This window comes from Lissotriton vulgaris, chromosome 9 (genome assembly GCF_964263255.1).
Source record: "Lissotriton vulgaris chromosome 9, aLisVul1.2, whole genome shotgun sequence".
Classification (NCBI taxonomy): Eukaryota; Metazoa; Chordata; class Amphibia; order Caudata; family Salamandridae; genus Lissotriton; species Lissotriton vulgaris.
The window spans coordinates 6,914,238-6,939,843 of NC_141697.1; the positions used below are offsets into that span (position 1 = coordinate 6,914,238).

The 25,606-nt window shown below is 48.2% G+C and overlaps 1 protein-coding gene across 3 annotated transcripts in view; it reads left to right on the top strand.

Moving 5' to 3' along the window:
- Window positions 1-24,640, top strand: part of KATNBL1 (katanin regulatory subunit B1 like 1) — a 127,583-nt gene extending 102,943 nt beyond the window's left edge. For all 3 annotated transcript variants that reach the window (XM_086936909.1, XM_086936908.1, XM_086936907.1), the window contains exons 8-10: window positions 760-849; window positions 22,253-22,346; window positions 24,008-24,640. In XM_086936909.1, the coding sequence (XP_086793035.1) occupies window positions 760-849; window positions 22,253-22,346; window positions 24,008-24,040 (217 nt within the window). In that variant the 3' untranslated portion in view covers window positions 24,041-24,640. The remainder of the gene's footprint in view (window positions 1-759; window positions 850-22,252; window positions 22,347-24,007) is intronic.
- Window positions 24,641-25,606: the final 966 nt, after the last annotated feature.

Consider the following 25,606-nt stretch of genomic DNA (forward strand, 5'->3'; position numbering starts at 1 on the left):
TGTGACCCTGGTGATGGCATCCGGTTTAAATGGAGGTCAAAAAATGTTTCTGAAGGATGTTGATCCAGCTGTGACTCTGGTGACGGCATCCGGTGCCTGCGTTTCCAGCTGAGACCCAACACACTGTGTCCGGGATGAGGATAGGTTTCTGATGGTTTCTTGCAGTTCAATTTGCAGAAGCTGGTTTTCCTTCTCTGACGTTTGCTTCTAAAGTCCAGGGAAGTGGGTTCTACGATTGTCGTTAAGGGTGTTTTTTTGCCGTGTATAAAACGTTTTGGTCTCATAAGTGTCCTTAAGTCCTTCCCTGCAAGCCATGGTGCAATGGTTATCAAGTTTTTTTTTTTTTGTTTGTTTTTCTATCATCTCCTGAAAGTACAGCCAAGCGACACTGCTGAACGAAGGGTGAAGATGTATTTCATTATTAATGTAATGTGCTTATATGGTGTTGGCATTGGTATCAGCCAGTGATTGATGTCTGCTTTGTCATCCACCTATATCTATGTGCTACTAGTTTCTGATCTTATTTTTGCACCTTTACTAGTTTTGTCTTTTGGTGCCATTTTCGTATTTCTAACACTCCCTGCTTTTGGCTCGCTGTCTGCGTTCTTCATGCACAGTGCTCCTGGTTTTCGTATTTTTTCTTATTTTCTCATTCACTATTTCTAGTTTGTCACTGATTTTCTCACTTTTTTATGCACTGTTTCTTTTCGTACTGTTTCTTGACTCTTCATGTGCCATGTTTCAATACTTTTTCCATAGGTACAAGGTGGTCGGCCTGAACTGGCTTATGGCAGTTCTCAAAAGATGGTGGCTGGAGCTGTCTGGCGATACAGAGAGCCAGGAGGACAGGTGAGTGTAAAGTGTGGTTTGAAGTAAGACAACGATTCCTCTTCCTTGAGCGCAGTTTTACATTCCTCTACACAAAGAGCAGTCTGAGCCTTGCCTTTCTTCCTATTTATGTTCATTCCTTCCCTTTTTTTAGATTTAATTCCAATGGGCTCTTTGTACTGAGTCTCTGCCAACCTTCACCCTGTCTCCTTCAATGTGCTGAGGCTCTGCCTTCACCTCTCTCAGATCGGTTAGTACAAACCAATATATTCTATGTACGACCCTAACCTTACAAATCAAGCCGACGAAAGCGATCTGTAGAAAGTCCAATCACTCCCCGCGGTGCCCTACCAGGAGTACAAAAGATACTGTTCCCCCTAGCAAGTGCGCCCAAGGAAATAGGTGTGTAAAAACAATCAACGTCCGCCTGTGAATATTCTGCGGTCAGGAGGTGCCTCTCCTACTGCCCTGTTCTGAATGCGTGTAGACACTGCAGAAACATAGACCCCTTGCAAGTGGCATAGGCAAAACAGGGGAGATGATTAACTGAACCTTCCTCCCATACACACCACATACACCTAACCAGGCGACTCAGAACCACTCACATGCACTAGAAAGGCTGTGTAGCTTAATCGAAAGGAGTTGATACTGGCAAATCCTTTTTTTTTTTTTTTTTTTTTTTTTTTTCTTATGGCGTATGAGTGGATGATCAGTCTCGTCCTATTCAGAGACATCGATGCAGTTATTCTGGTAACCAGAATACTCATCAGAAAAATGGAAATAACTCATTTAGCACTGAATGTCACAAAGTACATTACAGATGGCTGCACACAAGTAGGTGGATCACTTAGCTTATCCAGGCGTTTTCGAATGCAGCTCTTCAGAGCTGTGGCACCCACAGCAGCTCATGGTGCTGTGGTGCACGAACTCCACGTGTGCCGAGCAGCAGCAAGGTGCATGCGCTGTTGCGGAAGAGATGAGAACTTAGCAGGGTGCTGAGTGACAGCAAGCTAAGAGAGTGCGCTGGCGATTATAGCAGGAAGCCCGCTGTGGTTTACTAATCACAACAGACTCCACTTAGGGCACAGGTAGGGGCCGGTCCGAACAAGGACTCCAGGATACTCTGTGTAAGGAATGCGCCATGCCAGAAACGGCTGGAGCAAATAGTGTAAGACAGCCAGGAAGTCTGGCAAGCGAGGACAAGATCAAGGTGCCTGGCTTAAATACCCACAGATTGAAAATGGTCACCAGGGTACTTGCCGCTCATGATTGTGTCTTGCTCTCCTGACTAGCGTTTGTGGTGATTGTAGTTTGTTTCACCGTCACGCAGAGGTGAGTGACCCACTCAAGCATACCTATGTTCGAGGCATGTGGGCTGCTGAATTTATATCTGTGCATAGATCGCCGCCTAGTGTTGGGTCCGGATGATTGCACTCTGTTGTCCTGGAAGAGTCTTCGAAGTATCACAAGATAGGTGACTCCTCCCCAGACCCCCCTGGTCCTTGCAAAACCCACTTCACCCGCATAATGTATGATGCCGCTACCCTCTCAGCACTCAACCCCGCCAGTCTCCAAGACTGCTACCAAGCCGCCCCAGGACACACCCATGGGCCCTTCACCTGCCACTCCTGCAAGTTCGACTGCATCAGGACCCACACCAAATCCACTAACTCCAAACAGAGCTCCGACACTAACCACCTAAAATGCATCCTGCTCAACACCCGCTCGTTCCACAGACACTCCATTGAACTCTGGAACCTACTCGACACTACATCGCCGGACGTCGCCTACCTTACAGAAACATGAATGAACGCCTCATCAGCACCCGACATCGCCACAGCCATCCCGGACGCCTACAAGATCATCCGAAAAGACCGCACCAACCAAACAGGAGGAGGCATTCCAAACGTCCATAAGAACACCATCCGCATCACGACCAGTTCTGACGATAACCTCGCTACCGCCGAACTCCTTCACTTCCAGATCCACACCGACCCCAAAACCACACTCAGAGGCACCCTCATCTACAGGCCACCAGGACCCCGCACACAATTCAGCGAAGACATCACTGACTTCATCAGCCCACACGCCCTCCCCTCCGAGAACTACATTCTACTGGGAGACCTCAACTTCCACCTCGAAAAGAAAAACGACAGCAACACCACCACCCTTCTGGCCAATCTCGGACTCAAACAACTTGTTGACACCCCCACACACTTGGCCGGACACACGCTCGACCCTATCTTCACCTCCAGCAAACACATCTCCTTCGATCACACCACTGCTCTCCATTGGACGGACCACAGCTGCGTTCACTTCAACTACAAAAAGTCCATGAGCCACAACCCCTCACAACCTATTCCTCGAAGAAATTGGAACAAAATCACCACCGACCAGCTCTTCACTTCGCTTCACCAAAACCCCCCTGCCAAATCATCTGACCCAAACCAAGCAGCCACCAACCTCACACAATGGATCACCCACAGCGCCGACGAACTAGCACCCCTGAAAAACCATCTAATCAAACAAGGTAGCAAAAAAGCCCCCTGGTTCAACGATGACCTTAAGAAATCCAAGAAGTTCTGTCGTACTCTCGAGAAAGCCTGAAGAAAAAACCCAACCACTGACAACCTGACCACCTTCAAGAACGCCACCCGCAAACACCACCAACTGATCCGATCCACCAAGAAATCTGCATTCAAGGATCGACTGGACAACAACGCCCAAAACAGCAAGGAACTATTCAACATCGTCAAAGAATTTACCAACCCCACTGCCAGCACCAACGACATCACTCCCTCCCAAGACCTCTGCGACTCTCTATCCTCATTCTTCCACAACAAAATCGCCGAAATACATAACGGCTTTGAAAACCAGTCCGAAGACAAGTCCACTCCACCCACCTCCGACCCAAAACCACACTTCAACAACCTTTGCGCCTGGAACCCAATCACCACCGAAGACACCATCCGCCTGATGAACTCCATCCACTCCGGATCGCCAACCGACCCTTGTCCCCACCACATCTTCAATAAAGCAGACTCCATCGCACCCCATCTCCGCAATGTCATCAACTGTTCCTTCAACTCCGCTACCTTTCCGGAAAGCTGGAAACACGCCAAACTCAGCGCCCTCCTGAAGAAACCCACAGCAGACCCCACTGAACTTAAGAACTACCGCCCAATCTCGCTCCTCCCTTTCCCTGCCAAAGTCATTGAGAAAGCCGTCAATAGCCAGCTCGCCACCTTCCTTGAAGCCAACAAATCCCTCGACCCCCTCACAGTCCGGATTCCGAGCCAAACACAGCACCGAGACCGCCCTCATCGCAGCAACAGACGACATTCGAACTCTACTGGACAACGGAGAAACAGCTGCCCTCATCCTACTTGACCTCTCCGCGGCCTTCAACACAGTCTGTCTAGCACCCTCATACAACTCCTCAACGTCGGAATACAAGGAAAAGCATTGGACTGGATCATCTCGTTCCTCGCCGGAAGAACCCAAAGAGTCCGCCTCCCCCCCTTTTAAATCAGAAGCCACCAAAGTCATCTGCGGCGTACCACAAGGATCATCACTCAGTCCTACCCTCTTCAACGTATACATGAGTCCCCTCGCATCCATTGCGCGCCAACACAACCTCAACATCATCTCCTACGCAGACGACACTCAGCTGATCCTATCCCTCACCAAAGACCCAAATACCGCCAAAACCAACTTACACAAAGGAATGAAAGAAGTAGCCGAATGGATGAAGAACAGCCGTCTAAAACTAAACTCGGACAAAACGGAAGTCCTCATTTTAGGGTCATCCCCCTCTGCCTGGGACGACTCATGGTGGCCACCGGCCCTGGGAACCGCACCCATACCTACGGATCACACACGTAACCTGGGCTTCATCCTGGACTCCTCCCTTTCGATAACCAGACAAGTCAACGCCGTCTCATCATCTTGCTTCAACATCCAACGCATGCTCAAAAAAATCTTTCGTTGGATCCCCACCGAAACAAGAAAGACGGTCACTCACGCACTGGTCACCAGCCGACTGGATTACGGAAACACCCTCTACGCCGGAACCACAGCCAAACTACAGAAAAAACTCCAACGCATCCACAACGCCTCAGCCAGACTCATATTGGACATCCCTCGGCAAGCTCACATTTCCGGCCACCTGAAAGACCTCCATTGGCTCCCCGTCAACAAGAGAATAATGTTCCGTCTCCTCACCCACGCACACAAAGCCCTCTACAACCTAGGACCCGAATGCCTCCACACGCGACTGTCCTTCCACACCCCCCCGCCAACTACGATCGTCCAATCAAGCCCTCGCCCCAGTTCCGCGCATCCATAGATCCACCATGGGGGGGGAAGATCCTCCTCCTACTTAGCGGCTAAAACCTGGAATTCTATCCCGAACCACCCCTCCTTCAGAAAGCAACTAAAAACTTGGATTTTCGATCAGTAAAGCACCCCCCTCCCTCAAGCGCCTTGAGACCCTCGGGGTGAGTAGTGCGCTATACAAATTTTTGAACTTGAACATGGGCATCTTCTCCATCCTCAGATTTTTTTTCTGCCATTGGGTTCGGATGCTAACTCCTATACTCCAACTTCGGAATCGAAAACAAAACTTTTCTAAAGGCCTTCGACTTCGACGGTATTGTTCTCGTTCGGTACCTCTCTACTCCATCCAGCCTTCCATCTCGAATCGGTCGTCGACGCGGGCCGTTTGGCCTTTTCGACGCCACGTGAGCCGACCGTCGATGGAAAGAAGCCCGTTTAAAAGGTGCCCACAATGCCACTCCAAGATCCCACATACTGATAAACACTCATTATGCAACAAGTGCCTTTCCCCAGACCATAGGGAAGAAACCTTCCCAGCCTGCGCCCAGTTTCGATCGAAGAAAACTATACGAAACCAACGGGCCGCTAGGCAAGAAATCCAGCGACTGGAACTGGACAACATCTTCGATGATGACCAGGATCTACCGAAAAGCTCCAGACTCTGACCTAGAAATCGTCACCGTTGAGGACTACTCTGACTCAGATGACGAGATCCCACTGGGGCAAATCGTGAGTACCCTGCCACGACACCAATTAGCCCGTTACCGAAGGCTCCGGTTGAGGCATCGCCAAAAGGCCTTAGCCAAGATCATAAATTTTCGCCAGCCCCGCCATCCGGCTCGGCATCGGCACCGAAACCTTCAGAGACCCCAGGGCCCAGTACCATCGTCTCGAAGAAGGTTCCAGAGCCAAAGTAGGTTGTTGACCCGAAGGGCGTCGATCCAAAAAAGGCCGTACAGCCAAAGAGCGTTGAGACAAAGAAGACTGTCGACCCCAAAAACTGTTGACCCCAAAAAAGTAGTCGAACTGAACCAAGGCACACAGCCGAAGGGCGCCGAACCAAAGAAGGTCGCCGACCCGAACAAGCCTACGGTTCCGAAATCCGTCGACCCGGCAAAGGGTGCCGTAGCAAGGCCGGAAAAACCTGTCTACCCAAAGATAACTGCTCCAAAGACACCAGTCGATCCAAAAAAGCACATCGACTCTGAAAAGGACACTCATCCAAAGAAGCCTACGGAGCACAAAAAATGTGTTCGAACCAAAAGTTCCGGTCGACCCAAGACACTTATCGACCAGAAAAAAGGGCCAGAGTCGTCGAAAAACCAGGTGTTACCGACCCAAAGAAGTCTAACACTAAACCCCGGACTGTAGAGGAAGAACTCTTCCACCCAGATCCATCAGACGACCAGGCAAAGATATATATTAATCCAGAGACTGGTAAAGTTACCATCCTGCATAGGAAAAAGAGACCTTTGGACTTTGAACCTCATTCCCCTATTCCATTGAAGAAAAAGGACTTTGGGACTTCTCCCTCTAGACCCTTCATCCCTTTTCAACCTATCATGCCTACTACACCTTTTGCTCCTTACTCTCCTTCTCACCACGGGGACAATGAGGGGAACACAGGGGATGAGCCACAGCCGCTATATGATTTCCCACAGGATCCTGAACCACAAGAGGAACCTTGGGATGAGCCAACAGACCCTTACAACGCCCATCCCATGATGTACCCACTTATCCTACTAAGCCGTCACCTACTGATGACACCGTAGTCTTCAATCAACTCCGACTGGGCAGCACAATTCCACAATGTAGACATGCATAATGACCCTGTTGAGGAAGACTTATTTGACACATTCCCTACTGCAGGAAAGTGTCAGAACACTTCCCATGTTAAAGGGAGTTCTAAAACACGCACCTGACATATTTAAGGATACAGCCAGGGCACGGATAATCAATCCCAGAATAGAAAAAAGTATAGGGCAGCTCCTACAGACCCTACTTACATCAGAGGGCAGTTACCACTAGACTCACTTGTAGTGGCTAACGCACGTTAAAGTGCCAACTCCCAAACAACCGGGGAGGCACCTGAACCCAGACAGAGTCAAAAATACTGGAGGCATCAGGCAAAAGGGTAGCAGCACAAGCCTCCAACTCATGGAGGATTATTAATACACAAGCCCTACTGGCTCGTTACGACAGGGCGCATGAAGATCAGCTCGAAAGCCTTATGCAACACCTACCCGAGCCTTTTAAAGCACAGGCTGATGATCTCATACATCAAATGTGCGCCATACGCAGCAGACACCGCAGCTAGGTCAATTAACACTAGCGTCTTACCACGCAGACATGCATGGCTGCAGAGTATTTCCGGTTTTAAGAATGAGGTGCAGTCCACCATTCTTAACCAACCTGTCAATCAGGACTTTCTATTTGGTCCTGCTGTCGACACCATTTTGGATAAAATGATAAAAGACACCGAAACCGCAAAATTAATGGGCGCGTTGCAATTTCTGCAACATAGGGGCTCCTTTCGACGCTCCTCATACAGAGCAAATACACGAGGAAATACCTCACAAGCCTCTACCTCATACAAAAGTAACACACAAGGTTCCTTCAACAAGAACACAACCAGAGGAGGTTACAGAGGAAACCACAATAAGGGAAGAGGACGTGGAGGTAATAACACCAGAGCCTCCACTGCCACAAAACAGTGACTTCATTACGCTACCTCCAGACCACTTAAGACCGGTCGGAGGCAGACTCCAACAGTTCCTACCTGTCTGGCACGCAATTACCACGGACAGGTGGGTGAGACAAATTATCCAGTCTGGTTACTGCCTAGAACTGACTTCTACACCACCAAACATACCACCCAGACATCGTCCGATGTCCAGAGAACGCATCACCCTGTTACAACAAGAGGTGAACTGCATGTTAGAAAAGGGGGCCATAGAGCAAGTCCCTTTCCAACAGCAAGGGACAGGAGTATACTCCCTATATTTCTTTATTCCCAAGAAGGACGGCTCTCTCAGACCAATATTGGACCTCAGACCCCTAAATCAATACATACTGTCGGAGCACTTTCATATGATAACATTACAAGTGCTCCCGTTGCTACAACAGGGGGATTTCCTAGCAACACTGGACCTCAAAGATGCGTATTTCCACATACCCATCCATCCAGCCCACAGAAAATACCTCAGGTTCACAATAGAAGGTCAACACTACCAGTTCAAGGTTTTGCCCTTCGGGGTTACCACGGCTCCAAGAGTGTTTACAAAATGCTTAGTGACAGTGGCAGCACATCTCAGAAGGCAACACGTCCATGTGTACCCTTATCTGGACGATTGGCTGATACAAGCAAAATCGTACCAACAGTGTGCAGCACACACGTCTCAGACAATCCAGCTGTTACACCGCTTAGGATTCGCAATCAACTACACAAAATCACATCTGCAACCGTCCCACACACAGCAGTACCTGGGAGCCACCATAAACACCTCAGTGGCACCTCAGTGGCAAAGGCGTATCCAAACCCAGCAAGGATAGCCAGTATGCAGATACTCATTCGCAAATTCCTGCCACAACACTTTGCCAGCTCGAGTCTTTATGCAGCTCATAGGCATGATGGCCTCCTGCATATTAATTGTCCCCCATGCCAGGCTTTAAATGCGTCCCTTACAAGAATGCCTAGCACGGCAATGGAACCAGGCTCAAGGACAACTAAAAGACCTAGTGTTGGTAGACAGTCGCGCTCACAACTCTCTGCAGTGGTGGAACCCACAAAACCTTTCCAAGGGGCGACTGTTCCAAGAGCCGGTTCCACAACTACTACTGACAGCGAACACATCACTGACAGGCTGGGGAGCCCATCTCTTTCAATACACAGTACAAGGGCTCTGGACAAACAAACAAAAAAGCTGCATATCAACCAACTAGAGTTGCTAGCGATATTTCTAGCCCTAAAAGCATTTCAAAAATACTTGTACAACAAGACGGTGTTGATCCGGACGGACAACATGACCGCAATGTACTATATCCAGAAACAGGGAGAAACCCACTCTCCACAGCTGTCCCACTTGGCACAAAGCATATGGAAGTTCCCAAAAACATTTTTCTCCTAACAGAACACCTTCCAGGGAAGGACCATCAGATTGCCGACCTGCTCAGCAGGCACAGCCAACAACTACACGAATGGGAGATTCACCCCCAAGTTCTCCAGCCATTCTTCAAAGAGTGGGGTCACCCAGAAATAGACCGGTTTGCCACAAAAGAGAACTCCAAATGCCAGTTCTTTGCCGCCAGATTCCCACATCCATTGTCACAGGGCAATGCAATATGGATGAACTGGTCAGGCAGATTTGCGTACGCTTTCCCCCCAGCACCGCTAACTCACTCACACTGATCCTAGTTGCTCCCACATGGGTGAGACAACCGTGGTACACCGCATTCCTAGAACTTTCAGTAGTTCCTCATCAAAGACTGTGCCTTGCACCCCATCTTCTAACTCAGAACCTTGGAGAAATCAGACACCCAGATCCCAATGGGATGAACCTAGCGATCTGGCTCCTGAGGTCTTAGAGTTTGGATACCTTAACTTGCCCCCAGATTGCATGAACATCATTAGGGAGGCAAGGCGACCAACCACACGAGCGTGCTATGCAGCTAAATGGAAGAGATGTTATTTACTGAAACAATAACCAAATCAGCCCATTAGACGCTTGCATACAAAACATTATGTTACCTGCTGCATCTACAAAGATGTAACTTAGCATACTCTTATATACGACTACACCTCGCTGCTATAGCAGCATACCTTCAAAACAGGCAACACCTTTCACTGTTTAGGGTACCAGCAATCAAAGCCTTCATGGAGGGTTTGAAAAGGGTGATCCCTCCAAGATACCCCCCTTCCCCAGTCTGGAATCTAAATATAGTACTGACCAGACTTATGGGCCCTCCTTTCGAACCTCTACACTCATGCGAACTACAATTCTTAATGTGGAAGGTTGCATTCTTGGTTGCCATTTCCTCACTCAGAGTGAGCGAATTACAAGCACTAACAATTCAAGAACCTTTCGTCCAGGTACATGCCAACAGGGTGGTTCTTAGAACCAACCCTAAGTTTATGCCTAAGGTTGTATCCAATTTCCATATCAATCAATAGAACTGCCGGTTTTCTTTCAAAACCCACAGTCAGTAGCTGAAAGAGCCCTACACACATTAGATGTAAAAAGAGCTCTACTTTATTATGTGGACAGAACTAAATCATTTCTGAAAACAAAACCACTATTTGTTGCTTTGGCACCACAACACAAAGTCAGAGCCAGATGGATAGTTAAATGCATTCAAATATGTTATCAATAGGCAAAACGCACTTTAACCGTCCCCCCAAGAGCACACTCTACAAGGAAAATGGGGGCATCCATGGCTTTCCTAGGAAATATTCCTCTTGACGACATCTGTAAGGCAGCCACATGGACCACCATACACACTTTCACAAAACACTACTGTGTAGACGTGCAAGCAAAACAGCAAGCTGCTGTAGGCCAGGCTGTCCTCAAAACTCTTTTTCAAACTGCTGCAGCTGGCACAGGTAACCACCGCTAGAGGAGATATTGCTATACAGTCTATGCACAGATATGAATTCAGCAGCCCACATGCCTCTAACGGAAAATGCTACTTACCAGTATGCATCTGTTCTTGGCATGTAGGGCTGCTGACATTCATATCGCCCGCCCTCCTCCCCGGTGCCTGTAGCAGCTGCAGCATTCTCTCTGGCATGGCCATCTCTTACTTTACTATCTCCATCTCTGCCACAATGGCAAAAAACAAAGTAAGAGATGGCCATGCCAGAGAGAATGCTGCAGCTGCTACAGGCACCGGGGAGGAGGGCGGGCGATATGAATGTCAGCAGCCCTACATGCCAAGAACAGATGCATACTGGTAAGTAGCATATTCCTTTCCCTTGCACCCAGGGACTCTACGGTGCTGCCCTCGCAAATAACAGTGCCCTTGTAGGACAGTCCCCCTTTCTGCATGGATACCCTTCACTGTTTGCCCAACATCTAATGCAACGTGACTTGATATGCCCTGGGTGCCTGTAAAGCTGGAAAAATAAGTACAGGGTCCAACCCTATCAGAATAGAACTCCTGGAAGAGTAGGAGATGGACCGCCCAGGGAGATGGGAAGGTAGTGAAGGGGGGCCAACTTTAACCCTCCACCTCAACTACTTGGGGAGAGAGTGAACTCTGAGCTCCCCGCCTCCAAGCCAGGGAGTAGAGACTCGAACGTCCAGAGGGAGGCTAGACTCTGTACAAGACAGTCAAGACCATTCACTGAGGAGGACAAGCTTTAACAAGTCTGCCCATGAGATTAGAGCTACAGATTAGGCTTCTAGCGCTAGAAAACAAGCATTTGCAATGCAATAGACCTTGCATTACTGAAATTGGAGCTATTGGTCTTGCAAATAATGTTTCTTAGATTTTTATTTTTTGTACATCAATATCCCAGCAGTAGCATAAGTAATTGAAGAGAAACCATGAAAGAAAGGAAAGAAGGGTGCTGTACCATAGGCTGTTACTAGATGTTCCTATTGAGTTGAAAAAGGAACTATATTAGCTATGTAAGGTCCTGCACCATTAATGCAATTATATAAAATGAAAGATTACAGCTGAGCATACGTTTCTATTTGTTTTTATTTAAAGGTAGATTTGTGTTAGTGCAATTTTTAAATGCAGGCTATTAGAATAAACAACAATGGTGCATTTTAAAAATGCAAACAACAAAAATCTCACTCCCAATAAAACCAAATGAAAGCCTAGTGAGCTTCGATCTTTCTCTTTATAATTGCATTAAGGATGTAGTACCTTATGTGGTTAATAGAGGTCCCTTTTCAACTCCACAGGAATACCTAGTAAGAGCCTCTGGTACTGCAATTTTTATTGCTTCGTGTCTTTCATGTTATTACTTATTGGACTGCTGGAATATTTCTTAACAAAAAAATAATAATTAACAAGCATTGCCATTTGCAATGCAAATAGCTCAAACTTTCAGTAATGCAAGACCTATTTCACCAGCTACTAAAAATGTGGTACATTTCAGAATAGCGTGTTATGCCGGCGACATCCGGTAAGAGAAAGTCATTTAATAAAATTGTGCTTAAGAACATAAATAAGACATACCGAGCAACGATGCATGTAACAGGGGCCGTTCTCATGGGAGGTCACAAGGTGAGTAAAGGCGGTACTAAGGAGGGACCTAATAACCCTATTCCTGAATTAAAAGCCACCATTTAACTGACGTAGCCGGCACAGAGACTGACGTAAAGTGTAGTGTGATGTTTCCCTGAGATGACCAGGATTCCGCCAGATCGCTGGTTTAAAACCCACAATACTCCTCCGTATGTGCACCAGTGGGTGGCTATTTGTGGGTTGAAAGACTTCTTGCAAGCTCCAGTTGGCATGAAGCAGCTTGGCTAGCAGCTTCATACCAGCCGGCGAGAGTTCGACAGATCAGCTGGGGGCTTTGGACAAATCATCCTGTGTTCAGTATTTTCCAGCTAGACAACATCCACCGCGGGAACCCAACAAATCAAATGACAGCCACCGCTCAGCAAGACGGCCAGATATCAAGCAGCTGGAATTGAAATAGGATGTCCAGTGCGGCGCTACCAGACAGCTTGGCCTGTGTGCAGCCCGAGGGCCACATCCACTTCTAGTCCCAAAGAAATGTGAGTTACCATACCAACTAAGCACTCGGTACAGCTCTGCAAGCTTGAACATATAACCCCTGCATTAGCCAAGGACAACACGGACATACTTGTTGTTGAGACCAGTAGGACACAACCCATCAACTTGGTCAAAGTGCAGCAAACAGTAGAAGGCAGAAACTGACTGCCACACAGTTCAAGGCGCTACCATGAACAATGGCATGGTGGCGGGGGGACTCTTGGGTCATGGCGGCGGGGGGACTCTTGGGTCATGGCGGCGGGGGGACTCTTGGGTCTTGGCGGTGGGGGGACTCTTGGGTCTTGGCGGTGGGGGGACTCTTGGGTCATGGCGGCGGGGGGACTCTTGGGTCATGGCGGCGGGGGGACTCTTGGGTCATGGCGGCGGGGGGACTCTTGGGTCATGGCGGCGCGGGGACTCTTGGGTCATGGCGGCGCGGGGACTCTTGGGTCATGGCGGCGGGGGGACTCTTGGGTCATGGCGGCGGGGGGACTCTTGGGTCGTGGCGGCGGGGGGACTCTTGGGTCGTGGCGGCGCGGGGACTCTTGGGTCGTGGCGGCGCGGGGACTCTTGGGTCGTGGCGGCGCGGGGACTCTTGGGTCATGGCGGCGCGGGGACTCTTGGGTCATGGCGGCGGCGGGGACTCTTGGGTCATGGCGGCGGCGGGGGGACTCTTGGGTCATGGCGGCGGCGGGGGGACTCTTGGGTCGTGGCGGCGGGGGGACTCTTGGGTCGTGGCGGCGGGGGGACTCTTGGGTCGTGGCGGCGGGGGGACTCTTGGGTCATGGTGGGACTTTTGGGTCATGGTGTGTGTTGCAAAGTCATCCTGTGCCCTGGTCACCCCCCAACTTTTTGCTGACTGGAACTGGTTGTAACTGACTCTGATTCACCCTGGGCTCTCCCTATCCAGGCTCTGGGCCAGTGCCAAGCTGAAAGGAACACATTAGAATACAGTAAAGACATCCAACATACACTAGGGTACACAATGGTATGGTGGGGTACCCCTGTTATTGGCATGACCTACCCCAAAAGCCCATAGTATGTAATAGGGCAGAGGATTGAAACTACCTAGAAGTCTCCAGTATCCTGGGGCATGGCAGATTAGAGGCCAGCAGATTGTCTGCACTAGCACATGTGCAGTGCTGAAGCCGGAGGTCAGTTTAAAAGCATCCCTGGTGGCCAGGACAGCTTTTAAACCTTAAATTGTGGCCAAACTCGACTTTGGGGGTAGGGGCCCTTAAAAATGAACAACCTGCCATGCTTTTGCATATTAAGGACCCTCAGGGTCACCCCTAGGTATCCCAGGGTTGGGGGGGGGGGGGGGGGTCAGTTATCTATAAGGAACGCCCTTATAAAATGAGGTTTTTTTTATATGCCTGGGTAAAGTGAAATGTCACTCCCCACATTGTATTAAAGAGCTGCTCAAATTCGACTTTGATGCTGGAAGAATTGGGTGTGGGTGATCTGCAATATTTCTGCAGATTCAGAACTCCTGAAGTCTCCCCTAGTTGCACAGGGGGGGTCCTGTAGAAATTTGGGAAATACTTATTAAATATGGTTTTATAAGCCCTGCTCCTAGAACACTGGCGCAAGTCATTTTATCAATTCCAAACCCCATGGCCCATAGGTTAACATGGTAGGAAGTTATTGATTAATGCATATTGATAGGAGAGGACTAGCCGGACCATTTTAAGACTTCCCAGAATGGCAGTAGTAAATCTAACAATATTGTATTGTTGAATTTCTCCTAAAGTGTACATACAAGAAGTTATGAGACTTTCTTGTTTGGAGGTCCAAATTCAGCCTTTCAGTGGTCTGCCCTGATTGGTCAGAGTTAAGTGGATTAGCCAGGCTGCTGGGAGGGCAGTAATCTGTTCTATAGGAATGCCAGGCCAGGAGGTGGCGTCGTAAACTACGCTCTTAAAAGGCAGAGGGGAGGCCTGGGTTTCAGCTTCACTCTAACAGTCTTGACCCAGAGTCAGGGCTAGGCTTAAGGAAGGTATGTGCAGATGGTAGGGGGAGAGTCAATGGAAATAAGCCATCCCAGGGGGTGTGTTTCGCCATCTCTTACCTCCTTGCTGGAAAATCAGCCATTATGTATTTGGAAGAATGATGCACTCTGGGACAAACTAATACCACACTCTACAGGATGTGGTCATAACTCTGAGGAGTTGCCCTGCTCTCATTGGTCAGCAGTGACCTGGTGCTTGACCCAGAGAATTTTGAATAAGTATCTGAGAGGGGCAGAGCCCTCCAGATCTGCTGCTTGAAACTGAATGTAGCAAGAAGTGCCCTGCTGAAGATTTTGCTGTGCAAGGAACTCTAAGGCCTGACCTCTGGAGACTGCACCATCTGAAACTACAGCCCTGTGGATTACCTTGCTGCCAAAGGACTAAGAGTGGACTCCCTGCAAGCTACAGGTTAACAGAGCTCACCTGGACAGCCGCACAAAGAATTCAAAGCCTGGATTACCAGTGGATTTGTAAGGGTTTTGTTCAAGTGGATTGCGGAATGGAAGTTTCACACTTTCAAGGACCCTCTTGGAGATTCCAGAACCTTGGATTGGGTGTTGGATACTTTGGGACCCGCAAGCAGAATTCCAGGAAAGTGTTCTAACTGGACCCTGCTTGCTGAAGAAAACGGCCCACCACAGTGGTAAGAAAATTCTTCAGAACAATTCAAAAAGGTGTGTCCCTGACGGAGAAAACGAAATGCCTGAAAGGTCCACTGTTGGTTTCTAAGCACTAGAAAGTGACTAATCTTTAAAAATTCATAACTCTGGTTCCCTACAGTGGATTTTTTTCGTTTTGGTATCATTTTAAAAGATAAAAATATTGTCTAGTTTTTTATAAATTGATGTTGGATTTTTATTTTGTGTTATGTCTTAATTATTTACTGATTGTTTTTGAATGCTTTACATACCTGTCTTTGAAGTTAAGCCTGTCTGCTCGCAGCCACGTTACCAAGGGTTGGGCAAAGGAATAATTTTCTAAGACCTATGCTGAGTCCTATCATGTGTTAGTGGCCTTATTGCCAGGGGCAGGCCTACATTTGCCCCTACCAATAACCCACTTTCCAACAGTGGGACTCTTGGGTCATGGCGGCGGGGGGACTCTTGGGTCGTGGCGGCGGGGGGACTCTTGGGTCGTGGCGGCGGGGGGACTCTTGGGTCGTGGCGGCGGGGGGACTCTTGGGTCGTGGCGGCGGGGGGGAACTCGTGGGTCGTGGCGGCGGGGGGGAACTCGTAGGTCACGGTGGCGGGGGAGACTCGTAGGTCACATCTGTTTAGTTACATATCTGATTAATACAGTGTTTAAAGGTTTATTCAAGGGGACCTATTTAGCTCTATCGGGTCAGAGTTTCCAGGGAGTTTTTGCTGCGTGCGTTTGTGACTGAATTCATTATACTCTGGGCCTTTGCTGGTTGTCAGTGGGCGAGGTTTGACCATGAGAAGAAGGGGAGTGACTTTTGTCATGTCGCCCTTTTCTATGATAAAAGGTGCCCCCCCAGCAGGGCGACTGGGAGTTGGAAGGCCGCCTATGTTTGTTCTAAAGGTCAGTCAAAGCTCTCAGGAAAGCTTCTCCTATAGTGATATAATTACAAGACTGCCAAGAACTCTAGACTGCAGTCCAGGGGATCATTTGTTTCCTTGGGTTTCTGGGCAGAAGGGCATATGGGTTTATGGAAGACTGTCCACCCGACAGCCACCAGAGACGATAAGCGCTCAGATCCTATAGCACCCATCCATCCCCAGACTAATTGTAGATATTAATGGAAACTCAGACCAACAAATACCTTGGGCCAGCTGACAAGTACACAGCCTCTCTGCAACGTGTACAGTGAGTCCAGAACTGGGAAACGGAGGCATAGAGGGGACCGCACAGGAAGAGCACTGCCCGCCCTATTTATCTATTTATAGTGGTAGATTTCTAAACGTTGTTCGGAATAGCATCTGGCCCAGGTATGCAACATTGTAAATGAACCACACCTTCTCCCGTGAATACGGTGCCCCTCAAGGCACATGTGTATTTAGCGAGGATTTGTCTACTTCTGGGCGCTGCACCAGCATAGTATATGAACTCTTTAGCTGCTGTTAGTCAACGGACTGTCCCACGGGAGGGCGGCCTATCTAGACTGTTACCGGAGAAACGGGCAACAGATACCTCCAGGGAATGTTTGTGAGCGGTGAGGGGTGGATGGACTTTTACTGCGACACCAACTGAACCAAGTCCCTCTCCTGTAATCCAACATTGGTCAGAAACGGATGCTCTGTTAACAGACAAAACAAGTTCTATTTTGATGAATGCACCATGAGAGCTGTTAGGAGCAGTAAAAATAAAATCTGCTCCATACAAGAGCCGATTGCACTAGTGACGAGACGTGCAAGTCTGGGGTGTTTACAAGACCTCTGAGACTTACTAATGCCCACCTGACAACCCTGGTGGTGTTTGGCGATGCTGTAAAAAATGTAGAACAAACAGACTCTGAAAGTGCTTACCTTTGCAGCTTTGAAAGAGGTATTTACAAGCGAGGATCAGCCGCTCTCGCTCCTCCTAACTGAGCACGCACTTCAGCTGCAGTAAGTGAGCTTGGAAAGCAATGTGCTGTGTGCCTGCCAGGGGGCTTCTGCAAGGGTCTGCAGGTCACGCACAAACGTAGAGCCACTGCTTTCGCCATAGTGGTATCCATCAGTGTGCTCGGCATAGGTTGCACGAGTGTCTGTTACAGCTTAGGGGCACCCCTCCAGAGCACGCAGGTTAACTGAATAGAGCAGCAGAAGCGAATGATTTTACTTCTCCCAGCTCTTCAGTCCCTGGCTGGAGGAGGCGTTGCCATCTGACGTCATCCCGGCACGTTAGGACTATGCGGTCTGTTTCTTCAGAGCGGTGAGTCCACCCTAGTTTTAACTGTTACCATGAATAAATAAAACACTCGGGGGGGTGTGGTGTGAGAGGCACATTTTTTCTAATAAAAGTTACATTTATTGAAAATGATGCAAAAAACTATTAAGTGCACAGAAAAAGGAGAGGAGGAGGGACGAGGGAGGTGGTCAACCCAGCTACCAGGAGGGGACAGAGCAACGTCTACATGTCTACATGTGGAGCTGAGCAGGGCAGAGCTTAGAGCCAAGCCGGAGCAAAGCCACACCCCCTCCCTAGCCCCCCCCCCCCCCCCCCCCCCCCCCCCAGGCGGCATCCGAACACAACGACTGAAGCAGAAACAGAGGTAAAAGAGAAAGTAGTGCACTGACACTATATATGGCCCATGGGGAAATCATTCATGGAAGAGCCAGTCTGCCCTGCCTTTTGGCTGCTTAGTGCACATCCTGCAAAGTAATGCTTTTACCTACCAAACCAAAAAGAAAATTGAAAGGCTGCCGCAGGAGCCAATGAAGGGATGGGCGTAGTAAATGCATCTAGAAGGAGATGCCACATGTCGAGAGACTGCATGCGCTGCCTAGGCTCAAACTCCGAGAGAGCGCTGATATGGGCCTTGGTCCCATCAATAGTGGCAGCAATATTAAGAATCAAGAGAGTAGGATCCTAGGATCCTATGATCCTAAAACCCCCAAAGGGATTGTCCCTAAATTTGAGGAGGATGATATCAAGTGGTTCACAGCCCTTGGGAGAGCTTGTGAGACTCACTGGGGGGCACTCCTTTGGGAACTGTTCTTTGGTAAGTCCAGAGAAAGACTCTGTCAAGGAATAGAGAAGGTGAGTCTTATGAACTCATGAGGGGTACCATGATTGATGGATTTGGACTCGCTACTGAGGATTACAGAATTAAATTCAGGGGGGCTCAGAAATCCCAGAATCAATCCGGGGTTGAATTTATAGACACTAGGTGGCTGATTAGCCATCCTGCTGGAAGAGGTATGAACACCTTCCTCTGGAACCGGCATTGTTCCTGGCCTCTGAGCGCGGGTGCTCACCTGCAAAGGGGTCAGGGGCATGTCTGTGGTGGGAGGCTGGATGATACGTCAGCCAGCACACTAAGCTGGTAGGTTTTCAGGGGGCACCTCCAAGGGGCCCTCTGGGTGCATGTGTTAAGTCCATTACTGGCACCAGTAGAGATTTATTAAGACCAGGTGTTTGATACCAAACACCATAGGGTTCAGTGAAGCCATCCTGTAGTTTGGTAACTCATAATGAACAGTGCACAATACATACCGTGGGATGGCTTCCCTGTTCACCTGTACTATCTACTAATTGAACTAGGCAGCACGGGGCATAGCTGTTCATACAGATATGCCCTCCCATGGAGTATAATGCACCCTGCCTTAAGGCTATAAGGTCTGTTGTAGGGGTCACTTATATAGGTTGCTACCATTGTCTGATGGCAAGGCACACAGGGTGTGTGCCTGTCTGCAGTGTCACAGCCTGCAGTGGCCGCCGGTGCGAGTTTCATGGCGCTTCCCTTAGGGTGGTGCAATATATCCTGCAGCCCTTAGGGACCCTCTTTAGTACCCATGTCCGAGGTACCAGGGGCACCATTTACTAGGGACTTACAGGGGTACTAAAGGTCATGCCAGTTTGGGAGATATTGAGCATTTACCTTGTTTTAGGGAAAGAGCACTGGCACTGGGGACCTGGCTTGCAAGGACCCCGTTCACTTCAGTCAAAATTGCATCGGATACGAGACAAAAAGTGTGGGTGACCAAGTAAAAGGGTGCGCTTTCCGACACTCTTATAGCGATCAGATACGAATATAGACTAAGAATGAAACACCATCTTACAGATACAAAATGGCACACGATTGACAGTCCTCACTTGTAAATGTGTGTAAATGTGGCGTATTTGTATAGCGCGAACAGTGACCCGGAGGCATCCCGGCGCTTGTACTCCTACCACAAGGGAACCCCTCCTGGCTTTTCCTTGTGGGGTGTCCACTCCTGGGCATCCCATGGTGAAACCAGGCATCCCTTGTGTATCAGGGGGCCTTTGTGGAGACTAAGCAAGCTATTGCCCAGAGTTGCAGCGTGGGACCCATGCCTAGAATCGGCACTGAGGCGAGAATATCCAGTCAGAGGAATTTAAGCCCGAAACCTGCCGAGGCGGGAATCGAACCCTGGTCCCTGGCCAGCGTTCTGCATCAAGGTCTGCCGCTCTAAGCATTGAGCCACACTTCTCCACTTCTGGAAAATGTTTAGCTCATGGTGGAATGTTTGCTGAGAAGAAACTGTAGTTCTTTAAGGAGAGCTGTTCGGGTAAATAAGAGTTCCAGACCTAGCCTTGGAGAGAGAATATAGAAGGGTTTTCACCCTACACTACAAACTAGCCACTACCCATCATTGATCAGCTCTGGTCAAGTTTCAAATTGCCCGTTGTGGTTGATTATGAAGATCAATCCAAGGCCTACGCCCCTCTCCTTTCCTGCAGAGGGGAAGAGGCTTCTCTGGGAACGCATTTAGGAACTGGTCAAAAATATTTAATGCTATTTCAATCTTATTGTGTCTTCTACTCGGTTATTGCGGTTTCAGTTATGCTGCCGCAATATATTTTCATAACCTGAGGCAACCATGGACTCGGCTTTCCGTACTGTTGCAGTTTTTTATTCAGCATGGTCTTTTTACGTCCGTCTAGAGGCCACTAACATACTGGTGATGTGAGTTAACTATTGAAACCCCAACCACTGGTCGTAGACCTCCTGGAATCGGACTTGAGGTGGTAGAAGAGATTCTCCCTTGCGTAAATAGCCTGAGCGCTCGTGGTGAGGGTTTCTCTCGGGGAGTCCTCTACACTCTCAAGTATCGGGGTGTTTTTGATATTGGTTGAAAACATGTGTCAAGCGAGCTCCTTCAACTCATGATCTCAGCGATTGACCTTCTGCCGTCAGATCTAAATGAAGTTAAACTAGCAGGTGTCACTAGACCCCAGCAGAGTTAATGGTATATTTGTTTTCAATACTTTGCTTTGCTTCTAGAACATCCATCCTCACTTAAGAGGTAAACCGCCCCATGTCAGAGGCTATTAGGGAAGTGAAAGGGAAATCACACTGAACCCAGTCATGTACATGTTTTCTTTTTAAACCGAGAGTCTTTAACAAACCATAAAATGCCATCGGCTTAGCATCGATGTGACTGCCAAATTCAACTACAAGGGCCTCCCTAATGGTATTTTACTGTTCGCTGACTAGTTTGCCAGCTTTCCTTCAGTTTTTGGCTATTCTGGCAAGAGTTTTCGTACTCCATAAACACTACAACATTCCCATTACCTCTCTTGGGGTACAATGCAACGTTTCAATGGGATTAGGAAGTATAGCTTTACCTTGCACCCCTCTCGTGAAGCTGAGAGATCCGTGCACACTTGTGGAAAGAAGTGTCTTCGTCTGCATGCGATCGGAGAAGCTGTGTTGGGAAGGGAGTTGGGGAATAGTGTGAAAAGTACACGCTTCAGGACACCAGCCTTCGCCTACACCGAGAGGAGTGCTGGCTTGACCAGGCAGCGATGAAAGAGGTTCAGGAGAATCGTGCTCGAAGGGTGCTGAGAAGGTCACATGAGAAAAGAATGCGAAGTTAAATACTGTGGTGATTAGAGTCAAATGCACCATTTCAAGAGTGTATTGGAGATAACAAAGTTGCTTCGGATGTAAAGAGGTGAATCTTGGAAGTGAAAAACATCAAATTCAAATGAAAGCATTTACAAGGAGAGGTGAGGATTAAGCCAGTAAAGGAGGTATTTACCCTTGTTCTGGGTCGTTTACTCATGGAACACTGCCTTTTTTGGGGGTTACCTTTAATGTATTATTCTTAATGCCCAATGATTTTGACATGTTCTTTAGTATATGTGCTTGGTAAAGTGCAAGGGGTGTGAAACTGGGATGAAGTCTACACACTAACTCTGCCCCACAAGGTGTAAGATGGTGCTGTGTGCTGTGGAGGTCTGACACTCATTAGGATAGTACTTCACCAGATCTGTTCATGAGCAGCGTTGAAGCCTTATAACCACTACCCGACTCTGGATACCAGGGAATGTTGGTGTGCGTAGAGGGCTCTGCTGTGATACCGTGCACCCAGGGGGCATGCTGTGTTACTGGGCAGCAGGCGCTGTGCTGTGATACCGTGCACCCAGGGGGGCGTGCAGTGATACCATGCACCCAGGGGGGCGTGCTATAGTACCATGCACCCAAGGGGGCGTGCTGTGATACCATGCACCGAGGGGGCGTGCTGTGTTACTGGGCAGCAGGCGCTGTGCTATGGCACTGTGCACCCAGGGGGGCGTGCTGTGGTACCACGCACCGAGGGGGCGTGCTGTAATACCGCACACCGAGGGCTGTGCTCTTCGCTTCTACTAGCCTTAACATTTAGTTATACAAATTAGTACGTTTGTCTTATCTATATTTTCTTTTGCAGAATTATTGCTGTTTTGCGAAAACAGCTGAAAGCTGCTTGGGAACATGGACGTCCGCTCTGTTTGTTGCCAGGATTTACGGGAGACCTCGCCAAGGTATTGTCCTCTGTGCTGTTGGACTCCGTGAGAGAGTTTGAGTTGTAGCTGGACTGTGAAGTGCGTTCATGTTCAGCGCGTCCTGTGTATGAAGACACTGCACCAGATCCCCAGGATATTCCACATAGATTTGCAGATTGTGTCCCAAAATTTTAAATTTTGCAACATTATTGCAGCACTTTATTTTACTCTTAATCATTCCTTTTTCAGCCTTATTTCAATAGAAACTGTTTTTACAGAGTATTCCACTTCGAAATGAGCAGGTGTAAAGTGCCTGAGAGGGTTTAAAGTGCCTGAGGGTGTTTGCTTGTTATATTGTCCTTTTGTGGTAACGTTCTGGAGCATAGGTAAAGCCAAGCACTGTAGCACAGGGTTGCTAGTTATCCTTTTTTCTGCGGCATGGGGCTAATGGTTCTAAGCCCCAGAGCCATTGGCTGTAGGACACCAAACCTATTCCTAGGTCGGAGGGTCGTATTGGGTGGAGGTGCATTGCTGCGGCTCATATAAGCGTGTTAAATATTGCAGTATCCGAACACACAATCTTCCTTGGCCTGTTGGTTGAATACCTTATATAAACAGTGGAATATTTTTGCATACAGTGAGCTTTCCTTCATGCATCCTTTCCTCATTCCCTGCCTTCCCTTATTCCCTTATTCCCTAACCGTTGTACTCCATCTTTAATCCTGTACACCCTTCCTTTCACTTGCGCATCTGGCTTCCTTCTTGCTCACTTTTGCCTGCTGCATCTATTCCTTTTTCTGTGGCTATCTCCCCTTTCTCTTTTTTCACTCCTTGTAAACCTCTCCCTTTTTCCTTGTTGATATTCCTATGTAACCTTTCTTTTCCTCATTCACTCCTCCTCACAACCACCTCCCTAAGAGTGGCCCAGCATAGCTCCATGGCGCTTTTGTACTGATCTCCATTTCTTAGCAGTGATGTCAGGGGGGCCATCGGGTACAATGTATACACGTCATGTCAGGGGGTCCATCGGGTACAACGTATACACGTCATGTCAGGGGGGCCATCGCGAACAACGTATACACGTGTGATGTCAGGAGGGCCATCGAATACAACGCATGTACCCTTGGCACATGCGCCAGTCTAAAGGCTCGCTGGTGTCAAAGGCTTCTGTAGTCAGATGGCAGCACAAATAGTGTTGCTCAATGGCAAGGGAAAGTAGTCTATTGCAGATTTAACCAGGGAAATAGGGGCGGCTCTAGCATGTGTGGCAGTGTCTCGTTAAAGAACGTTTACATGGCTGCTACATGGTCCTCCACACACACACCTTTAGAAATATTCAAGGAGGGAAAGACAAATGGGCCGATCAATGTGTATAGTTTTACTACCTGCCTCTAGAGCTCCTAGCTAGGGTTGGGTGATTGTTTCAAAACTAAACTAAGTATTGAAAGAATCAAAACTGTGCAAAGCAACGGTAGAAATGAATGTACCAGAATCCGCTCCCTTTGTAAGGTGTCGGAGGGCCTCCTGCTGCCCTCATGTAGCTCTGACTCTTCCCTTTCAGGCAAAGGGCATGTCTAAGAGCTTGATGTTGAAACACGGTTCTCATAGGTCCGAGAGTGAATGTGCCTGTGCATTGTAACCTACATATGTAACGAGATAATGCTCTGCTCGCTGCTAAAATGTTTTCTTTGTCTCCCCAGGATGTCGAGGAGTATATACTGCAGCTGTCCTGAGAGATGCTTGAGGCAGAGATGCCCCTCAGACTTCAGATGTGGGGAGATTTTGCACTGGAACAGAAAGATATTGTTGAATAATGTTTGCAGCGGACTGATGGCCTTTTCACATGGGTGTGCTGTTACACCACTAAAGAGACACGAGTCCACTAGTGAGATGTCCCTGCCGAAGATCCTACCTTTGGTGGAACGGTGCTGTTGCCGCAGGAAGCCCTGATTCCAGAAGATGCACAGATTTCCCGACAAACACTGGTAGCGTTGTGTCCTTGTGGAAAGACCCTGCTCTTGTAGATGAAATGCTCATTATGAACCCTAGTGGAGCTTTCTGCACTCCGGGCTGCGATGACATGTGTACGGAGAGCCGGGCTTAATGCCACTCCAAGTCTAGTCGTCCATATCTGAGACAATTATGTGCAGTCCGCATTTCAAGCTCCTCTGTCGTGTGAAATGCAAATCCTCTGCTCACACTTCGGGAGAGAGCACTGGAGTAAGAACTGCAGCTATTGATCATGGAGAACACTCAACAAAAGTTTATTTTATTATTTTTTTTTGGGATAGACCTTAATCATATTAAAGACACTATGGTTTGCACTGTTTTCACTTCAGTTTGTAGCTTCTCTTACTTCATGTTAGCAACTCCCAGGAAGGAGCGGGAACCATGCCCTCTCTGCAAGCAGGAACATTTATTGCCGCAAACTTTTTTACCTTTGTATGAATTCTTTAAAGGGGGTTTTCTTTCTTAAACTGCAGCCCTATGAACTCCCCAATGCAACACCACAGACTAACTATTTTGAATATAGAAAGTACTGTTCATCCTAGCACAAGTGTTGTATAAAAGTCCAGCTGCCATTGTGCATGTGTGTGCCAATATTTATACTGTGCTGGCCTTCCTAGGGAGCACATGGTGGTGCCGCAGGGCCAGTGCTTCATTATAAAAAGAATAACTGTCAAAGGTTTTGCTCTGTCGCCATCAGCGTGCTCTACAGATATCAGGAGAGATAAATACTAAGTCTATCTCGTCTTGATTCCAGCTCCTGCCTTGTTCATCACCAGCATACACTCACTACTCCTTTATCTCACTCTTGAGCGTTCTTTTCCAGCTCCTGCCTTGTTCATCACCAGCAGACACTCACTACTCCTTTATGTCACTCTTGCGCACTCTTTTTCAAGCCTGGTATCATTCTTTGTCATGATTTTTACTTTTTTCCCCTTCTATTCCCCTTTTGTGTTTCTTCTCTCTTGTTCTGGATTAAAGTTTCTAAAGAATATCCACCAAAGATTTCAAACCGTGATCCAATGACCGTCTGCATGCAGAAAGACGCAATCTAAGACTAGCTGAACGAGCATGGAGGTTCTACCCATCTATAGAATGACTAAAACGCTTACGATCGGTGAGGAACACCCATAATAAATGCATCAGAAGTTCAGAAGCAAATGTCTTTAAAACCCAGCTTAGACGTAGCCAAAAAAGGACCTTAAACACTCTTTGACCGAGTCAAACATCAATCGAATAGTCAACCAAGCCCACCCATAAATAAGTTTAATCTACTGCCAAACTTGAAGGAA